The 24261-nt window shown below is 32.4% G+C and overlaps 4 protein-coding genes, 1 long non-coding RNA gene and 1 other non-coding gene across 7 annotated transcripts; 1 reads left to right on the top strand and 5 right to left on the bottom strand.

The window, feature by feature from the left end:
- Nucleotides 1–779: 779 nt before the first annotated feature.
- LOC125873304 (hyoscyamine 6-dioxygenase-like) lies at nt 780–2545 on the bottom strand. The gene is made up of 4 exons (XM_049554211.1): nt 2310–2545; nt 1904–2154; nt 1221–1539; nt 780–1143 (listed from the first exon to the last, which is right to left on the bottom strand). Exons 1-4 carry the CDS (start codon nt 2505–2507, stop codon nt 898–900), a joined length of 1014 nt encoding a protein of 337 aa, XP_049410168.1. The 5' UTR covers nt 2508–2545; the 3' UTR covers nt 780–897.
- Nucleotides 2546–6495: 3950 nt separating this feature from the next.
- On the top strand, nt 6496–13044 carry LOC125874688 (uncharacterized). 2 transcript variants are annotated; one of them, XM_049555684.1, is made up of 8 exons: nt 6496–6713; nt 8121–8378; nt 9420–9619; nt 9733–10083; nt 10231–10431; nt 10626–10696; nt 12012–12151; nt 12311–13044. In XM_049555684.1, exons 1-8 carry the CDS (start codon nt 6674–6676, stop codon nt 12622–12624), a joined length of 1575 nt encoding a protein of 524 aa, XP_049411641.1. In that variant the 5' UTR covers nt 6496–6673; the 3' UTR covers nt 12625–13044. The 2 variants fall into 2 exon arrangements, with proteins under 2 accessions (XP_049411641.1, XP_049411642.1); XM_049555685.1 differs by lacking the exon at nt 6496–6713 and adding an exon at nt 6992–7269 and having other exon boundaries at nt 12311–13043.
- A 1887-nt stretch (nt 13045–14931) lies between these two features.
- On the bottom strand, nt 14932–16393 carry LOC125874396 (LOB domain-containing protein 16-like). Its single transcript, XM_049555277.1, has 2 exons — nt 16115–16393; nt 14932–15288 (listed from the first exon to the last, which is right to left on the bottom strand). The coding sequence occupies exons 1-2, from the start codon at nt 16391–16393 to the stop codon at nt 14980–14982; spliced, it is 588 nt and encodes a 195-aa protein (XP_049411234.1). The 3' UTR covers nt 14932–14979.
- A 1596-nt stretch (nt 16394–17989) lies between these two features.
- On the bottom strand, nt 17990–18060 carry TRNAG-GCC (transfer RNA glycine (anticodon GCC)). Its single transcript has one exon. It is a non-coding gene; the product is annotated as a tRNA-Gly (tRNA).
- Nucleotides 18061–19448: 1388 nt separating this feature from the next.
- Nucleotides 19449–20738, bottom strand: LOC125872279 (zinc finger protein GIS2-like). Its single transcript, XM_049552992.1, has 2 exons — nt 20441–20738; nt 19449–19762 (listed from the first exon to the last, which is right to left on the bottom strand). The coding sequence occupies exons 1-2, from the start codon at nt 20736–20738 to the stop codon at nt 19449–19451; spliced, it is 612 nt and encodes a 203-aa protein (XP_049408949.1).
- A 2880-nt stretch (nt 20739–23618) lies between these two features.
- Nucleotides 23619–24238, bottom strand: LOC125872121 (uncharacterized). The gene is made up of 3 exons (XR_007447108.1): nt 24091–24238; nt 23854–24009; nt 23619–23749 (listed from the first exon to the last, which is right to left on the bottom strand). It is a non-coding gene; the product is annotated as an uncharacterized LOC125872121 (long non-coding RNA).
- Nucleotides 24239–24261: the final 23 nt, after the last annotated feature.

The following is a 24261-nucleotide window of genomic DNA, read 5'->3' as shown; positions in this document are numbered from 1 at the left end:
GAATCATCAAATGCCTCCAAAACCAACACTCTTCTATTACCCAATTTCGAACTACGTACACACCTATACTTAACAAAGAGCTTATTACCCTGTGACTTACTTTAAAATGAATAAGTGTATCTCACGCAAATTGTCATAAAAACGCATGTGTCTACTTATTTAATTTTACATAAATTTAAATGATCATACGTGCATAAACATAAATACTAATTTAGTTGAAGTTAAAATACGTTTATGGATTATACTTTTACCTTTCGAGTATCTAACATTGATATTTAATATGCATCATTCAACACGCTTTTCCAAAGCCTTTATGAAAGACCGCTCTACATCGAGCTTGTTCTCATGTCTTTTGCGTAAAAAATGATATACTAAAGTATAAAAAATTGAAGTCTATATATATAATAATAACAAAGCATATTATATATAGAATTATAATAAATTAAAGCACCTAATTAGTTAAACAAAGTTTATAACAAGAACTATATTTAATGTTAGATGATCAGAATGAGATCAGTACTTCTAATGAACTCGTTGAGAATCATTGAGAGAGTTTTTGTTCATGGCCTATTAAAAGTAGAATATGCTTTATTACATAAAAAATAAAACCCTATCCTAATTTGCTTTGGTTTTGTCATTCTCTCCTGACATTTATTCGAGAGACTTCCCTTAGAGACTGAGACGTAGTTATATATTGTTGTTTTTTTCGTATTGAAACGAGACAGGGTCAATTAATAGAGGAAGAGAACTATTGGCAGTCCAATATATAAAACATAATAATAATCATATATATATAAGCAAGAGTAACATATACATAGTGTAGAAATATATTTTATTGCAAATTAAACGATATATATAGTCTCTCTCACACACACACACACAGATAATTAAGCTTAATTAGAGCTTGTAAGACTGAAGTACAGCTTCGAAATCTCCATGGTTTATTGCATAGGTGTGCAAGAACTCTTTGTACTGATAAGGCTTGTATGCTGGAATATTTGTTGTGTTTTTAACCAAATCACTTGCAGGTTCAATGTGACAATCTGAAGAAGGAATCACAAAATTACCAACACAAATTCGAGTTTCTTTTGAATTTGTCACTGCTCGATGAATCACACTTTTTAGCTTATTGTTACTGATAATCTGAAAAATAAGACAAGTTATCTACCGTTACAAAAAAAATTTAAAGCTAACGATAGTACAATAACATGAATATTTACCTGTAATTGACAACCAATGATGACCACAAATGCATTAGGAATAGGTTCAACAGCAATCCATTTTCCATCCTTGAAGATTTGTAAGCCATGAACATTGTCTTGAAGCAAAATTGTAAACAAATTTGGGTCACAATGGCTATGCATTCCAAGGGCCAAATTTGGGTCAGGACATGGAGGATAATAGTTCACTAATAGCATTTGAACTTTGCTTAATTCACCTCCAAAATACCCCTTTTCAAGTCCTAATCCTTCACTAATCACATCTGAAATCTTTGTGATTAGCTTCCTTGTTTCAATTGAATACGCACTAATTACTTCTCTGAAATTTGTATTTAGGAAACAAATTAAGTATCGTGGAAAAAATTACAATATATTAATTGTCACGTAAAATTGGTCAACCAAAAATAAGTAGGTGAAATTTGTCCCTCTATTTGAACTATATATTGCTTTAAAATTACCCTATGTTATGTTCTCTCGTGTCACCAAGGGTTGTGATAGGATTGATAAGATTCAGTAGTTACAAAAGTCTTGGATTCGAGCCCTTATGTGACACGAATCTAGATTAGTTGGAGCCCCAAAATAGGCAACACTAACAAGAAAATATGTAATTTTAAACTGTACGTAATCTAAGGTAGAGAGATGATAAACTTGACCAACAAAAATAAATGGATAGAAGAAATTACCGATAACGAGTTGGTTTTTCTGGCCAAAAAGGCAAGTAATGTTGGAGAGGATGACAATGATGTGCTAAAGCATCTCTCCAATAGTGTTTATCTTCATTGGAATAATTAGTAGTGCTTGTGTAGAGTTTGCATTTGCTATTTGGGTCAACTGAGTAGTACTTTGCTTTCTCTTTAGCTGGCATGTTAAAAAATTCTTTCAACACATCTACTGTCTCTTCCAATAATGTTTCTGAAATCCCATGGTTGATCACCTGTTTATCACAAAATCAACAAATATGTTATAAGTAACTTTTACGATATTAGTAAAATTTAATCAGTTATAACAGGTAACATGCATGTCTTATTTGTCAGTGTACAAAACTTAAACTCGAGAGAAAAACATGGAGAAGAGAGGAAATTAGAAAACCTGAAAATACCCAAAATCCTGGCTGGCTTTAATTATTTGTTGAGCTTGGTCATGTTCATGAGTAGTCAAGTCTATAATTGGACTGCTACCACTTAAAGGAACAATAGGTTCTCCAGGTCTTTGATCTTCTGGGAATATGTAACTTTCAGGCAAAGTTTTAACATTTTTGCACCAGCTTGACACTAAATTATTTTCCATATGATCAATTAGATGTTGTACGTACAGTTTCTAATAGTTCACACAAGTCTATGATCATATTATACAAAATTAATAGGAAAAGTTGTTTGTATAGATAATAAAATATTAACTTAATTATGGCTTTGGTGTAAGATTGAAAGAGATCGATGTTGTCATAATTATTCGATTATTAAAGGATTTGATGTTTGGATTTTTGTTGCCAAATTGCCTTATTTTTATTTTAGCCTTTCTCTTTCAATTAATCAAAACATGATTAATGTTGTTGAAACGAATCAGATTCCATTACAAGGAATACACTACAAGTTTGTTTCTATTTATTTTTTGATAAGTGAGACATATAACATATTATTTGTCAAATTCATGACGTTACACCTACCCCACTTATCATTTGTTGTGCTCTAGGCCAAAGCCTCCGAAGGTCAATCATTGAAAGGAGAAATATTAAAAAAAGTTTAATACTGGATTCTTTAATTAAGGTCATTTCCAGTATGTTCATGAAAATTTAGTAATTACTATTTCACAATTATGTGTAAAGACAAATTGTGTTGTTGGATACTAAAACTACAACAACCACCGATAGAACTCAAACCCCAGAAAACTGGGCTCGACTATGTGAGGACTGTGTTACATTTAAGTTCATGTCGGACCATATGATATATGAGTTACCTATAAAATAACACTATTCTTAGAATTATTTATTAGCTTATTTGATGTTTGAGATCATTTATATTATACAATTATGTGATAAGTGAATCTATCCAAACCAAAATTATTATTTTTCAATTAGAAATTGTGGCTATAAAAATTCTAGACAACGTTGTCACACTTTATAAGTGTGGCTACAGGGAGGCCGGCCACGCTAGAAAGTGTAGTTTTATTAAAAAAAAGTGTTGCCAATGAGATGGTACAACCTTTGTAACTCATCGGCCACGCTTTTTAAGCGTAGCTACTACGGCAACACTTGAAAAGTGTAGCCTAAAGTTATGCCTTTTTAGGCCACCCCGAAAAAGCGTTGCCTAAAGTCAAAAAGTGAGCCACACGTTTTGCTAGTTTAGGCGAAAGCCTAAAATGTTGTAGTGGTTAAGGAGTACAGGGATTTTAATTTGTTAGAAGCTACATGAAGGAAGACATATTCAAACCACGCCTTAGTTTACAACATTGAATATTAATTGTAAGTAAATACAACAAAGTTCCCTCACACAATAAGAGAGAAGTTCAAGCTAGCTACCATGCATATGTAAAATCAGCAGCTGCGCTATACCATGCATGACAAAATAGTACTCTTATAGTTCTAAAATACTTGCAAATGGAAAGATGTTGCAGAGTACTTGACAGAAAATTACCTCCAATGTTTACTAACTATAGCATCAGGTATAGGAGGCACATCGACCCTATGATATTTAATTTTGATAAAGAACCTGGACGCCACCACTAGAATCCTGAACTAATATTGTTAGAAAGGTCGGTCGAATCATATGATTGTGCCTAAGTCCAGTTCTGGCTCAGGCCAAGGTAGATACTCCTTTTAAGAGGTATAAAAAGTGCTACAAACTTTGCAGACCACCGTCCATCTGAAAGTAAGTCCAACACGATTATATTTTTCTGACCTTGGTCATATTTTCCATTATCTCCTTTCTGCAAGCAAGTATCAAAGGACCATATAGCACCGAAAGAAAGAAAGAGCCTTGAATATTCATAGCTTAGTCTACTAAAAGAGGAGTCTCACTCGCTCACCTCCAACGGATACATATCATTCACTTGTAGTTATATGATATATCAATGAGATGACTTATAGAGCGAAGAAAATTCAGCTGTGTATGACAGTATCATTTGGTCATTCTGGTGTCAATAGACCAAAGGACTGTTCAATCGCAAACCGGTCCCAATTAAGTTTGTGTCTGCTATAAAAATCCTCACTACTCATATTGCTCCAAATAAACTCATCTCAAATTAATATTACACAACAACAACAACATACCCAGTGTTATCGTACAAGTGAGGCAAATCACACAATAACAATAAAAAGTACCACTCCTAAACTACTAGCTAGGGCATGCTATATAAAATATCTATATCTATTCAATTCTGCTCGGGTCAAATTCGTTCTAATGCTAAAACAAAGGGCAGCCCGGTACACTAAAGCTTTCACATTCTCAGAGAGGGGTAAAGGGTAAATGAAGAATCTTGGTATCTTTGTGATACCAGAATCTACAAGCCCTTTTACACCTGCTTTTGTGGATTCAAATTCCCTCTACTTCTTTAGCCCAATCATAAAAATAAATTTAGGATGCAAGACTGGGTTTACTACTTTTTTTTTGTTTTGGTAGCTCATCAGTTGTAATTTATGAACAAACACATGCCCCCATGTGGAGGTTGACTTGCCATTTGTGAAAATGCTAAAGAAAGCATGCGAAAGTAATTTACCCAGGTAGTAAAACTGGTAGCATTTCTAATCGGATTTTTTTTCATATTCAAAACTTGAATACTGAAAATTGGAGCACTCCACTATACCACATAGGCCATAGCTATAAGAAAAACCTATTTTATTTAAACTTGAAAAATTGAAATTTCTTATAAGATTCTCGTTTACTATTACTAACATATTTAAATATGTTTTAGAGAAATTTTCAAAAATATAGTGACATGTTTAGAATTAAAGTTTCTCAATATATTTTGGTGTAGATAAAGAATTTAGTTCTGTTATTAGATTCATGGTAAGTTAAATTTTTATTAAATGAAAATAGTAGTAGTAATATATTACATTTAGGGGCGAAATGATGTGATGGGCCCTTATACTTGTATGAGTTTATATTTTGAACATTTCTACTTACCTCTTTGTCCAGTGAACCCTTTAACTCCGTAAATTTCAACACCTTAAACCCCTCTGACCATTGACCAAACTTATGTGGCGACTTAATTGCTAATTTGGCATAAGCACGTGATTTCACACAAAAAAGACGCATGAAAATAAAAATTTAGATTAAAAATAATTAAAAGAAAAAGGTAAATACAATAAAAAAGATAAAAATAAATAAAAATAAAAAACTTCACTATTTCTTCTTCCACATTCTTCTTTCCCAGACCCCTCCCCATTTCTTTTCCTTTTTCTAGCATTAGTCCTGACCTTCCCTATTGTTCCCCGACCGAATCCCCTGTTCCATTCATTCTCCCTTCCCCCACTCCGTTTCAGTTCTTTTTTTCTTCTTTTTTTTTTCCCACTTTTTCTTCCCCCAAATTAGAAATGAGATTGTGCAAAAAATGAGAACAAAATAAGCAAAGAAAAATTGAGAAAATTGATGCAATACCCAAATTTGCGAAAGAAATATGTCTAATGATTGTCCTTAGTTCTCCATCTTTATCTTTAAATCGATGCTGTTCTTGATTTATCTTTCTTTCTATTTTCTAGGGTAAAGTAACAAAGGTAAAAAATAATTGTTGAATGTCTTTATGAAATTAAATGAAATATGTTGTTTAAAATTGTGTATAGATATTAGCACATATTGAAATACTTTAATGGTGATTCATTAGCATCCATGGAAAAAAGGATTTTACAAGTGTTGATCAAATGACATGAAGATGAGGATGGAGTGAAAAAGAAGAAAAAATTAATTTATTATAAAAAAATAAATAATAAATGACATGTCATATAAAATCTGATGTGGATGATGACATGTCATTTTTATTGTGCGTTTGAAGTTCACATAAAGCCAAAAGGGTTTAAAATATTGTATATCATTGAGTTTAAGGGTTCAGTTGATAAATGGTTAAGTAAGAGGATTCAAAATACGCTCGTCCATACAATTATTTGTCAATTAAAATGACATAGAAAAGCCAAATTTTTAATTGATGGAATAAATGAGCCTTTTCTCAAAATTTAATGACATATTTGAGCCTTTTTCCTTCTAAGAAAATTAATATCAAACCATTTTGCCTACATTTAGGTGACATTTGGTTTGGAGTAGTGAAATAGGTTTTTCTTATAGCAGCGTCGAAACTCCACCGCCTATGATCCCAATTTTATATAAAATTACTCTCTCATAATCTTACATTGCCCCTCAATTTTATTCCATTTGGAGCAAAGTTCCATTCTTGAGTACAAAGATATCTTCTTTTTCTTCATTCTCGCACTTTTGGATGAGGCAGTTATTGTGGGTGCATTGAAATTGATGGCTAATCGATCTCTGAAGCGTTTTCTCAACAACATAGGTCAGTTTAACTACCCCTTATGTTTCCAATTTTTGGTTTTCTNAAGATTCTCGTTTACTATTAATAACATATTTAAATATGTTTTAGAGAAATTTTCAAATATATAGTGACATGTTTAGAATTAAAGTTTCTCAATATATTTTGGTGTAGGTAAAGAATTTAGTTCTGGTATTAGATTCATGGGAAGTTAAATTTTTATTAAATGAAAAATAGTAGTAGTAATATATTACATTTAGGTGGCATTTGGTATAGTGGAGTGCTCCAACATTCATTATTTCAGTTTTGAATATGAAAAAAAATTCGGGTATCAATTTTTGACCATACGCCCCAATTTGCCGCACTCAAGTGCAGCGTCGAAACTCCACCGCCCCTCAATTTTACTCTCTCATAATCTTACATTGCCCCTCAATTTTATTCCATTTGGAGCAAAGTTCCATTCTTGAGTACAAAGATATCTTCTTTTTCTTCATTCTCGCACTTTTGGATGAGGCAGTTATTGTGGGTGCATTGAAATTGATGGCTAATCGATCTCTGAAGCGTTTTCTCAACAACATAGGTCAGTTTAACTACCCCTTATGTTTCCAATTTTTGGTTTTCTTTGAGTTTCTGAAGTTCAACTCTCTGCATTTCCTCCTCTCCTAAACCTAACATCTAATGGCAGCTGCGTCAATTTATGGGATTGAGCATGACAAGAAAAAAAAATATTTTTTTGTTCATTTTCTGAATTCTATGATCTTCGATGGCTGAAATAGAGCTGAATGGATATATAGGGTTCACATATCTGACACTAGCTACAGGTAGTGGTGTAGTTATTGATTGATTGCTTGTTTGGTTGATAAATCAGCTGATAAAAGAATTGGGGAAGAAAGACAGTAGGGGGTTGGCCTTTGGCTTGAGCTCATCCCCACACACTTTGCTTGTGCGATTTACCCCTTCTGTGTGGTTTGCTACCAGATAACAACAATATACCCACTGTAATCCCACACGTGGGGTCTAGGGAGGGTAGTGTGTATGCAGACCTTACTTCTACAAGGTAGAGAGGCTAGGTAGAGAGGCTGTTTCGGATAGAATGGGGTACCCCTGTTAACCAAAACAAAATGAATTAGGGAAGAGAGATTGACATTTCTACTGTTATGCATAAGAATAAAATCCATGGTCCGAAGCAAAATTTTGATTAGATACTTATCTACTCTTTTTTTTTCCATCTTTAGAAACAGAAAATGACACTTATATAGTATGTACACAGTTGAATCGGGAGGCTTGTGGGTAAGTGAAAAGGTTACAGAAACGAAAACTAGTTATATGTGCTGGATAAATGATCTGTTGGTATTTTATTGTTTGTTCTTTTAATTTTTAATATCTAATCTTTCGAATCATTATTAAGATAATTGTAATTGTATCTGGCAGAATTCAGTATTGGTATCTCAAGGAAACATGTCTCCAACCAGAGATATGTCTACAACATTCTTAACCGGTGTCAATCAAATTATTCAAACACAGATGGTCATAAGCCTGAAGAGAAGAGCATAAGCCATGGTCCGGAGCGCAGTAAATATGATATTGACAATGGCGATTTTCATGATAATAAGTGGAAACTAGAGCTTGCTTGGCTCTCTAAAGCTGTTGAACCTGCGGTCCAACTCTGCAGATGGGCTTTGTCAACAGGTTCGTTTAACCTCCACTATTACAACTTTACAAGGCATTGATGTTTCTCTGTGATGCTCCATTCCTATAGTAGCTTCAAGAGTTTGGACCTACAGAACAATGTCATGTTGCAAAGGGCGAACCGCCAATGTCATACTTGTGACATTTAGAATGAACTAGGACATTCCTCAACTAGTTTGTTGCTGTGAATATTTAATATAAATCAATTTAAGCTGTGGTTTCTACTTGTTGTTTGACCTCCTACGTATAGGATGTTTAGAATTCATCTGTCGCTTTTAACACTCTGGTTGCAATTGTATTTATTGATCTAAAACAAATGGATTCAATCAACTTGGCATGGATACTAAATTAAAATGAATTCACATCTTGCTTTAAGTTCTGGAAATCAGTCGGCTGACATGCAGACCCTTCGATCTGTACTCTAGTTCAAATTCGATCTCAAGTTTAAGAGGAATGCTTTTGCGTCTTACCAAAACTAGCTCCAGTTGTGAAGGCTGATTTAAAGAAAAGTAATTCCAGGTCCTTAGGATCATATTGATAATTTGAAAAATGATTTAAAAGTTCACGATAGATTTCAAGTAANTGACCTCCTACGTATAGGATGTTTAGAATTCTTCTGTCGCTTTTAACACTGTGGTTGCAATTGTATTTATCGATCTAAAACAAATGGATTCAATCAACTTTGCATGGATACTAAATTAAAATGAATTCACATCTTGCTTTAAGTTCTGGAAACCAGTCGGCTGACATGCAGACCCTTCGATCTGTACTCTAGTTCAACTTCGATCTCAAGTTTAGGAGGAATGCTTTTGCGTCTTACCAAAACTAGCTCCAGTTGTGAAGGCTGATTTAAAGAAAAGTAATTCCAGGTCCTTAGGATCATATTGATAATTTGAAAAAAGATTTAAAAGTTCACGATAGATTTCAAGTAATTGGTTTAATCTGTACTCCAGTTCAAATTTGATCTCAAGTTTAGGAGGAATGCTTTTGTGTTTTACCAAAACTAGCTCCAGTTGTGAAGGCTGATTTAATTCTTTGCAGGAAATGGAAATGGAGACAAACTTCCACCGACCAATAAATCTCTTGCAGAGATATTTGCCAGCATTCAACGCAGTAAATTGGGACTTCAGGATTGGAGTCTCACTGATCTTACCATAGGCCTATATCTAATATATCTTCAGCAAGCATCCACCAGTCCTATTGAGGATGTTACGGGTGAACAGATATACTCTGATTCGATAGTAAATACTAGAACCTTATTAAGTGTTTGAATTCTGACTAAGCCTGCCTTCTCAAAATTTAACTTTTTTGTATTGCTATTCGTGACTCTAACAAGATATGCCTTTCTGATTAGGTTCAAGATCTCATCTACCACACTGAACTGGCTAAGGGTTCTTATAAAGATTGCACTGCAGCACTTGCAAGGAATTGTATGCTCCGGGAAAGTAATGTTGTCAAATTCATAAAAAATTCCAGTGTGTTGAGGCCTGGATATTATATAGGAATTGACAAGCGGAAAAAACTTGTAATTCTTGGAATACGTGGAACTCATACAGTGTACGATCTTATAACTGACATCGTTTCTTCAAGTCATGAAGAAATCACGCTCGAGGGTTACTCCACTCACTTCGGAACTTCTGAGGCTGCCCGTTGGTTCCTTATTCATGAGATGGGCACCATAAGGAACTGTCTTGAGAAACACAAGGTGGACATCTTTTCATTTGCAATTTGTTTTCTTTATATTGACCCACCAAGGAGGAAAGAAAAACAAAAAAGAAAAATCTTGGACTAGTTTTCATGTGTATGTAAACCTCTTTTATATCCCCATTTAGCATGACTAATTCATCCACAGGGATTTAGGTTAAGGCTTGTTGGCCATTCCCTTGGAGGTGCAACAGCTTCATTGCTGGCTATCATGCTTCGAAATATGTCGGCCCGAGAACTTGGTTTCAGTCCTGATATTGTGTCAGCAGTTGGATATGCTACGCCGCCATGTGTTTCTAGAAAACTTGCCGAAAGTTGCTCTGAATATGTCACAACAGTGGTAATGCAGGTCAGTAACCGATCCATACAGTCTATTTTGTTGTTTTTTTTTTTCCTTCTTAAGATATTTTAATAATGAATCAATAGCAGAATACTTTTCTCAGATTTTTGTTTTTATCAACTTTTTCTATGTTTCCCTACTAGGTTCTTATTGAATCACATATTGAATTGACTGCTGGAATTTCACTATGTTTTGTGATGCAGGATGATATTATTCCAAGGTTAAGTATTGCCTCCCTCACGAGGCTTAGGAATGAAATTCTTCAAACTAACTGGTAAGCAAATGTAATGTTAAGGATGGTCCTTGGTTCATCTCAATTATTCTGCTGGTGTTGCATTAAAGCTGATATCTGTGGCAGTGTGGCCCTAGATTGCATATAAATGTACTTGCATATCATGCAATTAATAGGTTATATTTCAGTATCTCAATCCTGCTGCTATTTCTTCTCTCTTTCCTTTCAGCATTTGTAATTCAAAAATTCTAGAACCAACTGTTTCTTACTAGTTGCTACAATATATGAAAGTCAGAATGACTTTTACATTAAGGACAAAATACGAGTAACAATTGATAGGGTCTTCAAAATGGTGTTTTTCCTTTTTCCCACCCCTTACAACTCCTTTCTTGCTTACATCTCCTTACACATGGAATATACAAATCTTACAAGTTGAAAAGAGTCATCAATCTTGATGCTTGTCAGTTGACGGGGTAAGCTACATGAAGCACTCTAATGAAAGATGAAAGATCTTTGGTTTCCTGATAACCTCGGTCTCTTCGCAACTCCAGAATTTTACTCTCCTTTAACCTTGTCCAGAATTTTACGTGAAGCACTCTCATGCAGTAGCTTTTCTTCTTTTTCCTTTTAGTGATTTGTGGTAGTCAAGTAGTTCTGTATGTTATGTTAATTGTGAATTATTATTAACCTTACCTTGTAGAAGTTCAAATTGGCATACAATTGTCCCATTGTCCATTGATTATGATATTGCTTCTGCCGTGAATTCTAGCAGCCTAAGTCAGTAGGACATGAGTTAGCAGATCTTGGTTGGGGAAGGAATTGAAGGAGGCTAGGGAACAGAATGAAGGAGCAATAGTGATCTGGTCATTTGAAATTATAGTTAATGATGTAAGTTTGTAAGATGTAGCTTGCATGGTTTCAAAAGCAACATGTGATGTTACCAGCCAATACCGGAAGTGCTTAAAACCATAGGGAGGTAATCTGAATCTTATATGTTATTATAAGCTAGAGAGATAATGAGAATGCTTTGCTACAAAGAGTTAAAAGGGGAAAAAGGCACTAGGAAGAGCATGGTAATTGACGAAATGCTCTGGGGTAAGTGCAGAGAGACTTTGAGACCTAGCTTTGCTGTATGCTGAAATCACAAGTTCTGTTTCTTCTTTCTCTTTTCCTCTTTGTTGGGTTTCATCTTGTACCACCTGTAGGATTTTTGGGGTCAGAAGTTTACATAGATTAAAAATAACCATTTTAGTGTATGCAACTGAAGAGATGTGGAAGGAACAAGTATAAAATTGAATGGATGATTCCAGGGAGATCACATTCGCTAACCTTTTGTTTTCTTCTTTATCTTGTCTAGGGTGAGTGTTCTTCAGAAGGAAGACTGGAGAGGTGTCGTAGACTTATTTACCAATGCAAAGCAGGTTGTATCTTCTGTGCAAGATGTAGCTCGGAGACTTGCTGATTATGCTAAATTACGAGGCCAAACTAAGCACTCTGGTACGTTCATGAGCATTGGAATGGCTTGTACTAATTCTATGTTCCAATTACACTCACAAATGTTTCCTATTTGTCAATTGTCGGGGGACTTTGGGGTATGTGATTCTAGACATCCTTCAATATTTTCAACATACTCAGATGTTAATATTACCTGTACAGAGTCTACGGTTCCACGTGTTCCTAATACCTCCAACTCCAAAGTCAATACATCATCTCTTGTGAGACAGGAAGGCGATGCTGAGTTGTTTGTCCCCGGAACTCTTTATATTTTGAAGAGGAATGCAAATGCAAGAAACGAAGGTAACAGTGTGGAATGTTTCACACTTTGGAAGAGACACTCAGGGGAGCATTTTCAGAGGATACTTCTCTCAAATAACATTATTTCTGCCCACAAGTGTGATAGCCATTATTATGCATTGAGGGATGTTCTTAAAGGTTTGCCTGGTTCTACCGATGAAACTGTTTTCCGATGAATAAATTTCACATATTTGCTCTTTTCGTGTAAAACAATGATCTCATCATCCCACGGCTTGTGGGAGGTAGCTAGCTGGTCCCCTTGAGAGTAGTTGAGGTACGTGCAAGCTGACCCTCTTCAATACGAAGAAACAAATAATGGCCTTGTTAGTTGCTTTACAGGTAAAACATTTACATTGTCCTCAAAGATAAGAATTGTTGTAATTTTCAGCTTACAGTTTTATTTTTTCCTGTAGTACCAGGAAATCTTCCTGTATTTTTTATTTTTCAACTATATCTTTTTGATTTTCATTAGTAATATTTTGTTTAAAAAAACATGTACTGCTATTACAAGCATAGCCAAAAGGCAATCAAGCTATATGTATCTTGAAAATAATAAAGTTACAAATGACCAACAGCTACAATTTGTCAAGCTAATTGGATTTTTTTGATATTTTTTTTTCTTATACCATTTTTGAAACTGATTGTATTTCTTATACTGTTGCGTGGATAATGTTAAGACTCAAGTTTAATATTTCTGTCATATATGTTTCAATTTTAATTTGTTGTCTAGTGTTTGCAATAGCTACGAAATTTTTCACTGGTTTGACATTTGTTCATAATCTTTAGATTCATAATTTCATAGGATATTTCAAAATTATTATCTTTATTCCATCGACCAAAACGACGCAATGATACCATGATTTCTTGAACATTGAATAGTAACATGCTAATGTATGTTGCTTTTTTGTCTTGGACTGCAAGAGTGGAAGGCCAACTAGATGATAAAGTGATGGCTTTTTTTTTCTCTTCTAAACTAGTCTGCTAATAGACAAATTTGTCTGCCTGTTTTAATTCACTTTCATGAAAGTGCACTTTTGTATATTCTTTTTTGTTCCTTCTTTATTCTTGGTCATTATTGCAACTTTTGGTAAGACCTTGCCTTCTTAAACTTGAAATTTAATCAACAAAAGCCCCCACCCATCTTGTACTTACATATAACCAAAGTAATGGCTTCAAGCAATAATTGTTTTTTTTCTCTCTTCATCCTAATTTAAATGTCGTTTTAGTATAAGAAATTATTTTTAAATAATTTTCATTTTAGAAATTTAAGATTAAAGTTGACAATTGTTTTCAATTATACGTTTAAGATTAAAGAAATATGAACAATATATAAGAGGAAAAATTAATCTACCTTTATTAAACAAGGTACATAAATGAGAGTGAAAAAAGCTAAAACGACAATTTAGATGCGACGAACGTGATATTTTTATTTGATGGAGTGTAGAGTACTCATTCTTTTAGAAATTCGTCTTTGTCATCTCTAAACTTGTTTAAGAAACTTAATTTGTTTGGTAGGAAAAGCAAAAACTTAATCATGTTCAACAGGAGATTGGTTTGACCTAAGCTAGAGCTACTTAAATTTGTTGATCATTTTACAAAAGTTGCAGGCGATCAAGGGGACATTTTGTCTGAGAATTCGAGTACATGAGCTTATCATGATTACGAGATATTAAAGTTGTAAATACTACTTAATGTTGTACTTAATTAATCACAACTTTCACCCTAGGTAATTAGTGGAAAAATTGATTTAGTACACACTTCTCACCTCCAACGTGTGCTTGCCTTCAAAATCATAATCATGAAGTGTTCCTAAATCATATTATTGTGAGCGTGTTTTTGAGTGTCCATTATATATTAAGTTAATTGTTTAAAATATGTCATCTCTGTTTATTTTACGCATTAGCTTTAATAAGGTAAAGTTAATCTAGGCCTATTTCAATTAAGGCTAACACGTATAATTAAAGAAGATAACATATACTAAGTGATTAGCTGATCTACGCAATGGACATTTAAAAATATGCATAAAAGATTTTTCAAAATTTGATTTGAGAGTATTTAATAGAAACTTTATTATGTGTTTAAATACTCAATTGAAATATATCGTAATTCAAAAACTAACGATATTCAGCTTGTGTTCGACATTATCTAAGCAAAATCCAGATCATTACTTATTAGGCCTTGCTTTCACATTTTATATTTAATTTTGAGTCAAATGTTTCAAAGTGGAAAAATGCCTATTTTAGGCTTTGGTAACATCAAACATGAGATAGAACAAATGTCTTTTTCTCTTTGTTTTGCCTTACACCCCACCCACCCCTAAATGTCTATATACAAATGACTAAGAGAGAAATCACCCTAATTAACTTTCATACACCGACTCCATTAAACATCTACTATTTAATTTGTTATGAGTACAATACTGTTATCGAGTAACTTTATCCATTAAACAAAAGAAAGGTTCAATTTTTCCATATCCTAAAAAAGCCAATGCTTGAAGTTTACCCAAGCTTGTTTATAAAAGTGTAAAATACCTAGCTTCTAGTATTATAAGGTTGATACAAAAATTGATCTAGGCTTTGTATATCTTGCATATTCATTATCCCATGGCCATCACTATAATGATCAACAGATTCCATTGAGCTACTTTGTGGTGATGAGGTGGACTTGAGATTAATATAATTTGGATAATTAGCTGGAAAGGATGAACTTGTCATTTGTCCACTTGATGATGCCATATTATTGTTGTTAATCCATTGAGGATTATAACAATTGTTTGAATTCATTAAGCTTTGAGCTAGCTGCCCTTTCACTTGCATCAATTGAGATTGTAAATAAGCTACCTGACAAATATATCCAAAACAATAAAATCAATTTCACAACTTCTTTTAAAAAAAGAAAATAATGACTCATTGGAGTTTATCCATGCAGGCATTTTTGTTTATATAAATGATGGTAAAAAGTTAAAAATAAAAACAAACTACATGAACTAGTTGTCATATATATACTTTTACGCTATGATCAGTGTTTATTTTAGCTGGTAATTTATATTTTTACAAAGTTATTCTAAACTTAATTATAGTAAATATTAGAGTGTTTTAACTTATTATAGCATGTAATAAATTAACCTGACTCATTTTCTAGATTACTAGTTCCAACTTTTTGTAAATACACAATTAAACATTAGTTGAAGTTTATTAAGCTACTTCCTAATTAGTTACTCATTCCATTTTTTTTAGGTTGTTAATGTTACATCTTTTACGTGGCATAATAATGTCGAACTATTATACTTTTTGCAAATTTTATTATCCAACTATGATTCGATTATAAGTTGTTCTCTTTTCCTACCCAAATTACCATCATTTATGTATTAAAATATACCCCATTTTTTTTAATCATTTGTTCCCTTTCCCTTCATGAACAATGTTGATAGTTCAAGTAGGAAAAGGAAATAACAGACATAGTCGAATTGTGTTTTAATACATCGATGGTCCATCGTTCAGGTTAAAAAAGAGAACAACTGATAATTGAATCATCTTTTAATACATACATGAGATAATTCAGGTAAAAAAAATGAAATTAAACTCCTGATAGTTGAGATGTGAAGCTCGTGAAAAAAAGCATAACAATATTGACTTAGGGTTTCAGAAAAGTAATTAATTAAAGTACCTGTTGTTGTAAAGCAAAGATGTTGGCAACACAACCAAAGACAGGATCTTTAATCCTAGCTTGAGCTTCATAAGAAATAGTAACAACAGCATCACAACGATCATCTATAGGTACATTATGCAACAATTTAGACACATTACTTGCTCCAAACACTTTATGAATTGCAGCAAATTTAGAAGGTCCTTCTTCTGAGTTAAAATAAGGTGCAAATATACAATCCACAGCACATTTTCTCCTTAGAAATTTACATGCACCACATGGTGATCCTGTACTTGCCATAGCCAAATAAAATGTGAAAATTTGATAATAATAATAGAACCTTATTATAAGGTTGAAAGATAAAAAAAATAAAAAATTAATGGGGTGCACGAATTCACTAGGAAATGATGGAGAAATGAAATGTAAAGTGGAGAAAGTTTTGATTTATATAAGTGTGAAAGAGGGGACATGGAAGGTCTATGTGTAGGGATTTAAGGGGACAGTTATTAATGGCTTATGCCATAGTCAACAATGTGTATTTTTATATTGTTCTATTTTTGTACTTACTATATACATGTATGATTGCTTTTTTAACTTCTTACTATATTAGTTCCAACTAGTGAAGAAGATAAGCCTTTTTAAAATGTTTACAATCAAGAAATTGTTTATTTTTCAATCTCGAAAATTCTGATTAAATATTACCCTCTTTAATTTTGAAGGGAAATAATTATACTTCATCTGTTGTTTGTTTACCAACTTCGCTTATATACAATAAGACTTCATAATAATCATCCTCCATCTATACCAATATTTTATTATAATAAAAAGTATTTATATCTAGTTTTGCTTCATTTAAAAAATCTATTTTTCATTTATATCTAAGTTTTGCTTTTTTATTTAAAAAAATAAAATAAAAATCTATTTTTGAAAAATATGACATTTTAATGTTTAGTAGAGGGGTGGCGGGGCCTATGTAATTTGTCATGTTGTATAATTGAACGGTTACGTTTTATTTTAAAAAGGAAGATAAATAATTTGTCCATCTCTATTTCTTAAATATTTTCCCCGCCGATCGCCGCACCTGGGAACTGATGCTTCTTTTTTTCTTTCTTATATTATATACTTTCTCCAATTTTATTATTACTACTTTCATATTATTTAATTCATGATATTTTAAAATTATAAATTTGACTATAATTTTCTTACGTAGTTATTCAATTAGAAGTAGAAAAATCTTCTTAATTTATTAAAATAAAATGAAATATTTATTTTTAATATAAGAATTGATTAAAATGATATTGAGGGAGTACTACTACTCTTTTTGTAGCTAATGACACGTGGAGATAAACTTACCGACAGCTTTATTTGACTTTTAATACTTCCATTTTGTTCATATGTATATGATATATAAGTAGTCGTCTTAATTATTTTAAATATATAAGTAGTTTAGAGGGTCAAATATGGAGTAACGTATTATTTTTAATCTCTTCATAGTTCATTCCTTCGAGAAGAATAGAGGCAATATTATATATAGTCTCCTCATTAAATTAAAGTTTGATATAAAAAGAGGACACATGGTTCTTTTTGGCGATACATTTATTTATTACTACTCCATCAACTATTACTACTACTATAAATTGTATGTTTTTTTTATTAATACTAGCAGCTCAATAAATCAGTATGTAATATATAATTGTGTATAATCATATTTGTATCATACGTATATTGAGTATATACGCGCAACAATTACAACTTGACGGGTTAATATAGATGGGCCTATTGTTGGACAGATTCAGGACTGGCCCATTAATCTATGGGCATATTGTTGGACAGATCCAGGATTGGCCCATTAACGTATGGGACTATTGGGCTTGGTTATAAAAAATTAAAAAAATATGCACCAGCCGGGAATCGAACCCGGGTCTGTACCGTGGCAGGGTACTATTCTACCACTAGACCACTGGTGCTAGTTGTTGATATATTTCAGTTAATTAAAATATGACATAACAAATCATTAACTTAATTAACAATTTTAGGGAAAATTGTATAAAAAAGCAAACTATTAATTCAAATTAAATGCTATAACCACAGTTTAATTTAATTGTAACCCGTAGCAAACTGTTGCCATTCGCCTCTCTCCCCAGCTTTCTCGCTCGCTACTCTCCCTCGCCTCTCTCACTTTATACAAACACAAATGTATAAAATGTGTTTGTGTTTGTATAAAGCGAGATAAAACTGTATATATACATATCTTTTCGTTCTCCTCTCTCCCCAGAGAATCTCGCTTGCCACTCTCACTTTATACAAACACAAATGTATAAATTGCGTTTGTGTTTGTATAAAGTGAGAAAAAATTGTATATACAAATACAAATACACATATTTTCATCCTATACACTTGTAATTATACAAATACAGATCTCCCCTGCCGAGTTTTCTTTTCTCTTTCTCGCTTTATACAAACACATATTATACAATTGCTCGCTTTATACAAACACATATTATACAATTGATTCTTTTGTATATGTATACCGAAATATAAGTTTGCTATAAAGCGCAATTATACAAACTATAGCTATAACATACAAATTAAATATGATTATTATGTTTGCTAAACCTAAAATTTGTGTGTATCCTTTCATGTTTTGTAGTATGATATAAGCTTTTCAAACTAATTATGGGAATTTTCTTCTTTAAGTGATTGTAAATCAAAAGAAGTTAGTTCATCGATCATGATTCCAATATAGAAAACTCACTTCCAATAAGAAAGTTCAACAATTAATGTGCATGTGTTTATATAAAAATGTAGATCAACAAACGTTATCTAGCTAATCTAATTAATTAGTTTGCAAGCGTGCAGCCTCAACAATATACTCACTCATTCTCTTTAGAGTTACTATATGAAAAAGAAAATGTCAAGACAGCTCTAAATTCAGTAATTATATATATATAACACATATAGTTTAATAGTGTACTGAGGTCGGAAGAATATATGAAATGATTTAAGTTTAATGGTTAAGATATTGTTCGCATTTCAAGGTTTTAAGGGTTTCAACTCTCACAGTTCATTCCCTCAAATTTTAAACAACAATTAATTAATCTTGAAATTATATGACCTTTAACTTTTCCTTTCATTTTATATATGCAACAAAAGAAAGCACCATAAAAATATGAAAATGATGCTTTTGCCCAAGATCAGAATTCAGACCATATATAAAAGTACGTACTTGTACAAACAACAATAACTAAATCTCAAAATCATCGACTATATGAATCCTCATTATTCACGTGGTTCCAGAATATTATTGAGAAATAATAATAACAATTATCCCCTTTTGAATCTATATACATATATACTATTGTTTCAAAGGATCATGACCAAGTCGAAGTTCCAAATCCAAATCATTTTCTTGACTCTTCTTTTGATCCATAGTTTCTGTCACATGATCATGTGTAGCTGCAGTACCAAAATATTGAAATCCCCAATCATCTCCAAATAAATTAAGGCATTGAATATTGTGATGATCATCATGAGAACTATTAATACTTCTATTTTGATTCAAAAAAATCTCATGTCCATTTGTGGAGGTAGATGTAGATGTAGATGCTGCAAAATATGTTACATAATTTGATTGTGACTCTGCCACATTGTAACATCTAAGATTAGCACCTGCAGAGGTGGATCTATAGTGTTAGAAGGTACGTAGATTCAATTAAACTCATCAAGTTTAACTTAATTAGACGACCACATTATAATACAAGGGCTAATGTAATTTATAGACAACAGGTTCAATTGAATCAGTATTTTGAAAAACATATATATAAGCAAAAATGAATGAAATTCCAACAAATATATATATACTTGATTTTTTGTTGCAAAGATGAACCTATATAGTGTTAGAAGGTAGATTCAATTGAACTCATCATTTGTTCAACTGAACCAATATTTTCAAAAACATAAATATATACAAGTTAAATAATTATGGAAATTTCAACAAATATATACTTGATTTTTGAATCATGACTTGAAAAGTATAGTATGTTCGGTACTAAGAACTTCTAAGGTTGAATCTCAATAATCTGCCTATATATATAAATATACATACACATATAAAATTGTATCAATTGAACACTCTTCATAAGAAAATTATAAATATGTAATAGGTCAATAATTACTTTATATATACATTTCTAGTTTTGGTACTAATTGTATGTTTGTGTGTGAGAGAGAGGAGAAAAAACCCTAATACTATATATAAATTGAATAATACTTGCTTGAATCCATATATTTCAAGGAAAATTATAATTCAGAATTGTTTAAATTTTGGATCCAACTCTGAGTACATACCTGATGATAAGTTATTGTGGATTTCATGCTTTTTAGTAGTAGTGGAGGTGAGCAAATTGTGAGTAGTAGTATTAGGTTTGTTCCTACTACTAGATAATTTGTCTTTCCTATGAATATTCATATGACCACCTAAAGCTTGAGCTGTGTTGAATCCTCCTTTGCAATAAACACACTCATAAGATTTGCCAACACCTCCCATGTAGTACTCTTGTTCTTGTTCTTGTTCTAGCTCTTGCTGGTCAACTTCTTGATCGATCGATGAGTTTAACAAGTAATCATGTTGATTAGATGACTCCATTAGTTAAATCAATCTTAATTATATATATATAGATCATCAATATTGTTTGATCTCATATATATTGACTTTGGAATATTGAGTGTAAAGAAATTATATGGAAGATGGGGAGGTATATGAGTCGGAAACAACAATCTCTCTACCTCGCAAAAGTAAGGTAAGGTCTATATATGTTTATTTTATCAACTTCAAACTTCACTTGTGAAATTACACTCGTTTGTTGTTATGGGGAATCATATGAGACAAAATATTTAAGGGCTTAAAATCATTTAGACGAGAGAAGTTATACTATAGCTAATTTGTAATTCCACGCCGGCCGTTTAGTAAAGACTAATATATATATAAAATAAATAAATTTAAGGGGTTTAACTTGTGCACACTAATATCATTACAAAAACATATAAATTTAATTTATATACATTGATGATGTGAATTTTCTAAATTATTTTACCTATCGATGCATTTTAACTTGTTACAACTAGTAACCTACTTATTTTCGGTTAATAATTATTTGTACGATATAGTTATTATATTGAGTCTTGACTTGATAGTGTGTTAGTATCAAAAGTAATAACTTGAAAGTAAGATGTTATATATAATTACAAATTAAACTATACATAATTATATGGTCTGGTAAACACTAATTTAATTTAAGTTATAGTAAGAGACAGGAAGCTTCCTCCATGACCAAGAGGAGGCTGTAAAACGACTCGATCAAATGTTACAGTTTTTTTTTTGTAGTTTTCTTTTTGTCTTTTCATAAGCGTTTCTTTTTCTTATTAACAATAATATATATAGGTTAAAGATAAACAAATACAGACACCCTTTAATTTATTCAAATAATTTTCCCCAGAGTACTTGTTGTTTAACTTGGTACTGGCTTGGCTGCTTTCTGAAAAATAATAACAATATACTCAAGTATAATCTCAAATATGATGGGATAAAATGGCATGATCTTAGACCCTCCAAACACAAATCTCTTGCAGGCCAGGATTGTTTATGAACATTAATATATTATTCATAATTAGCAAGTGTCTAAACAAATATGATACTGTATCTATTCTTAGCCAATGATTATGACTTTAATTATAATCATATATTATTTCAAATCAAGGATGTGTATTGCATAGTTAATTTGTTATAAAACCTTTTAGCTGGTGATTTGAAAAAATTATCGTATAAACGACACTTAAATACGTAAGAATATGTTACTCTATCGATTGAATTATGTCGAAGCTCTTTGTTCTTATTCATCTGAATTTAAACGCTTTGTCTTGGTCCTATATATATTTGTGTATGATGTATTTTCTCTTGACAAAAAGAATTGAAGTAGTTGAAAAGAAGAGTGGAAAAGACAAGACCACAAAACCAAATGAATAAAGCTGTTGTTCTTTGGTTTTCGAATGGCATTTTCTCTAAGAGATTTTGATCCAAAGATCTATCAGAAACAACCTCTCGAGTCTCAACCCCATTAAAGTAGGGGTATGGTTTACATCCTATCCTATCCTCCTCAAATCCCACTTATATGATGAAGTTATTTAAAATGTAATTGTTGTATAATTGATGAATAACATATTAATTTAACATGATGTTTGTAACATTTTTTTTTACTGACAGTACTATAATAACTAATATATCCTTTTAAGGTATTGTTCAAGGTTGATTTTTTGACCAAGTCTTACCATATACAGAGGTTATTGTCAGTGTGACAGATCTTAACTGCTGCACTCTACCAAACTGTCATTTGGTACAAACAACGTCATGTTTTTTCATAAGCTAGAGATAAAGGTGATGAATGTTGTAGGTTGAATTCGGGGTGAGTTTTTTTTGTGTAGAATGGGGTTTACGGGTATCCAATAACTTTTGCATGAATAATGTTTTTGTATATGTATTGAAAAATCCAATAAATGTATAAGAAATACGATTTGGTCCAATGGCAGAAAAGGAACCTTTTAACCTTTGTTTCCCTCTTGGTCATAGGTGGGAAACCACAAACTTCAAATCATGGATCTGACTAGGGGTTGACAGCCAGTGCAAAAATAATTAAAATGTGACAAATCCTCTAAACATACACAGAGGATTTTTATATAATTTACTTCAACGAGTTTTGTATACAGATTGATTGTTTATTGAACTTTTTGATTTGATTATGCTACAAAAGTGTGCTCAAAACCATTGTAAAAAATTACTGTAGCAAAATTGTGCTTAGAGTATTCTCTCTCAAGTCTACAAGCATTCCAAGGTTGGCATATGTTTATTGGCACATCTGGACTCTGGTCTCTCCCCAGTTTGCAATTTATCAGCAACAATCCTGAAAAAGAATTTGATGCGTAAACAAGGATTTCTTTTGAATCAAATAAAAAACTTTCAATCACAGTGATGGACAGTCAAACAACACCGTATCTACATAACCAACATAGATTACTGAAACGGAAGGGCCACGAGATTATGCTGTTTTGAAGTGTGCACTCATATGAATTAAGATCAAGGTGAAGAGAGATATTTCAGGATGTATACTATTTCCTAGAAGAAGATTGTCGTTATATTGATGCAAATTGGGCAAAGGTTGCCTTCAGGATGTTAATCTGTCACTAGCATGTTGCTTACCGCCCACCTGCGTGAAAGATACTCTAGTAGGGAAAGGGAGGAAAAAAATGCAACATAAAGGAGCTGAATATGAAAATTTATGTATGAAGATAAAAAGAGTTTATCAGAGAAGATAATGCTATTGTAGTAAATGATTGCAGGGGACGATGTATTAGTTAGTTCATAATGTAGTTAAAGAACAAATAATCTACAAGTGCAAGAGACAATGTCAAATCAGCATGCAATTATGAAGCAAGAAACAAGAAAAGGAAAGAAAATAAATAAGTGAAGCTCTTACATGGTTGGATTTCAGCATGTTCAGATAGATAGAAAGTCTCTTGACATGTTGCCAGTGAGCACTGAGTAGCAGCATTGGTGAGTGTGTTTGCAGTCTCGTTTAGTATGCCTGGTCTGGATAATCTCGAAGCCTAAATCAGTCATTGAAATACATCAAAATGCATCAGGTAATTTCACATCTTATGTCCTCTTTTACATTTGTATAATTGTATTGAACAATGTTAATATGCTGCACCTAGATGCAGAATCATCACAGATTAGTCCCATAAATCATTTCTACAGATGATGTTAGCTGCTAATTGAACAGAGAATCTGGATCTTTGCCTTCAGCACGCCAGCTGAATCACCAATGATGGGAGAAAGATTAACTCCTTGAGGGGTTCCCTGATAGCTGCAGAAATTTTTTTGTTATCAAAGGGAGTTATATGTTAAATGATATAACAACCAATGTTCAAACTTAAGCAAATTTTACCTGTGTCATTCTATGGAATAGAGTAGCCAATGTGACTGCCGGTACGTTATTATTCAAAAGTACACCAGCTTCCAATGTATGTTTGAGCAGCACCAACAGAGTGGATGTATCAGCTAGCCAATAGGATATTATCATCATTTTCTAGGGGCTTTAACAACACTACATTTTACA

This window comes from Solanum stenotomum, chromosome 8 (assembly GCF_019186545.1).
Source record: "Solanum stenotomum isolate F172 chromosome 8, ASM1918654v1, whole genome shotgun sequence".
In the NCBI taxonomy this organism is placed as follows: domain Eukaryota; kingdom Viridiplantae; phylum Streptophyta; class Magnoliopsida; order Solanales; family Solanaceae; genus Solanum; species Solanum stenotomum.
The sequence above is the reverse complement of the archived record's forward strand: the minus strand, read 5'-3'. Positions and strand labels throughout refer to the sequence as shown.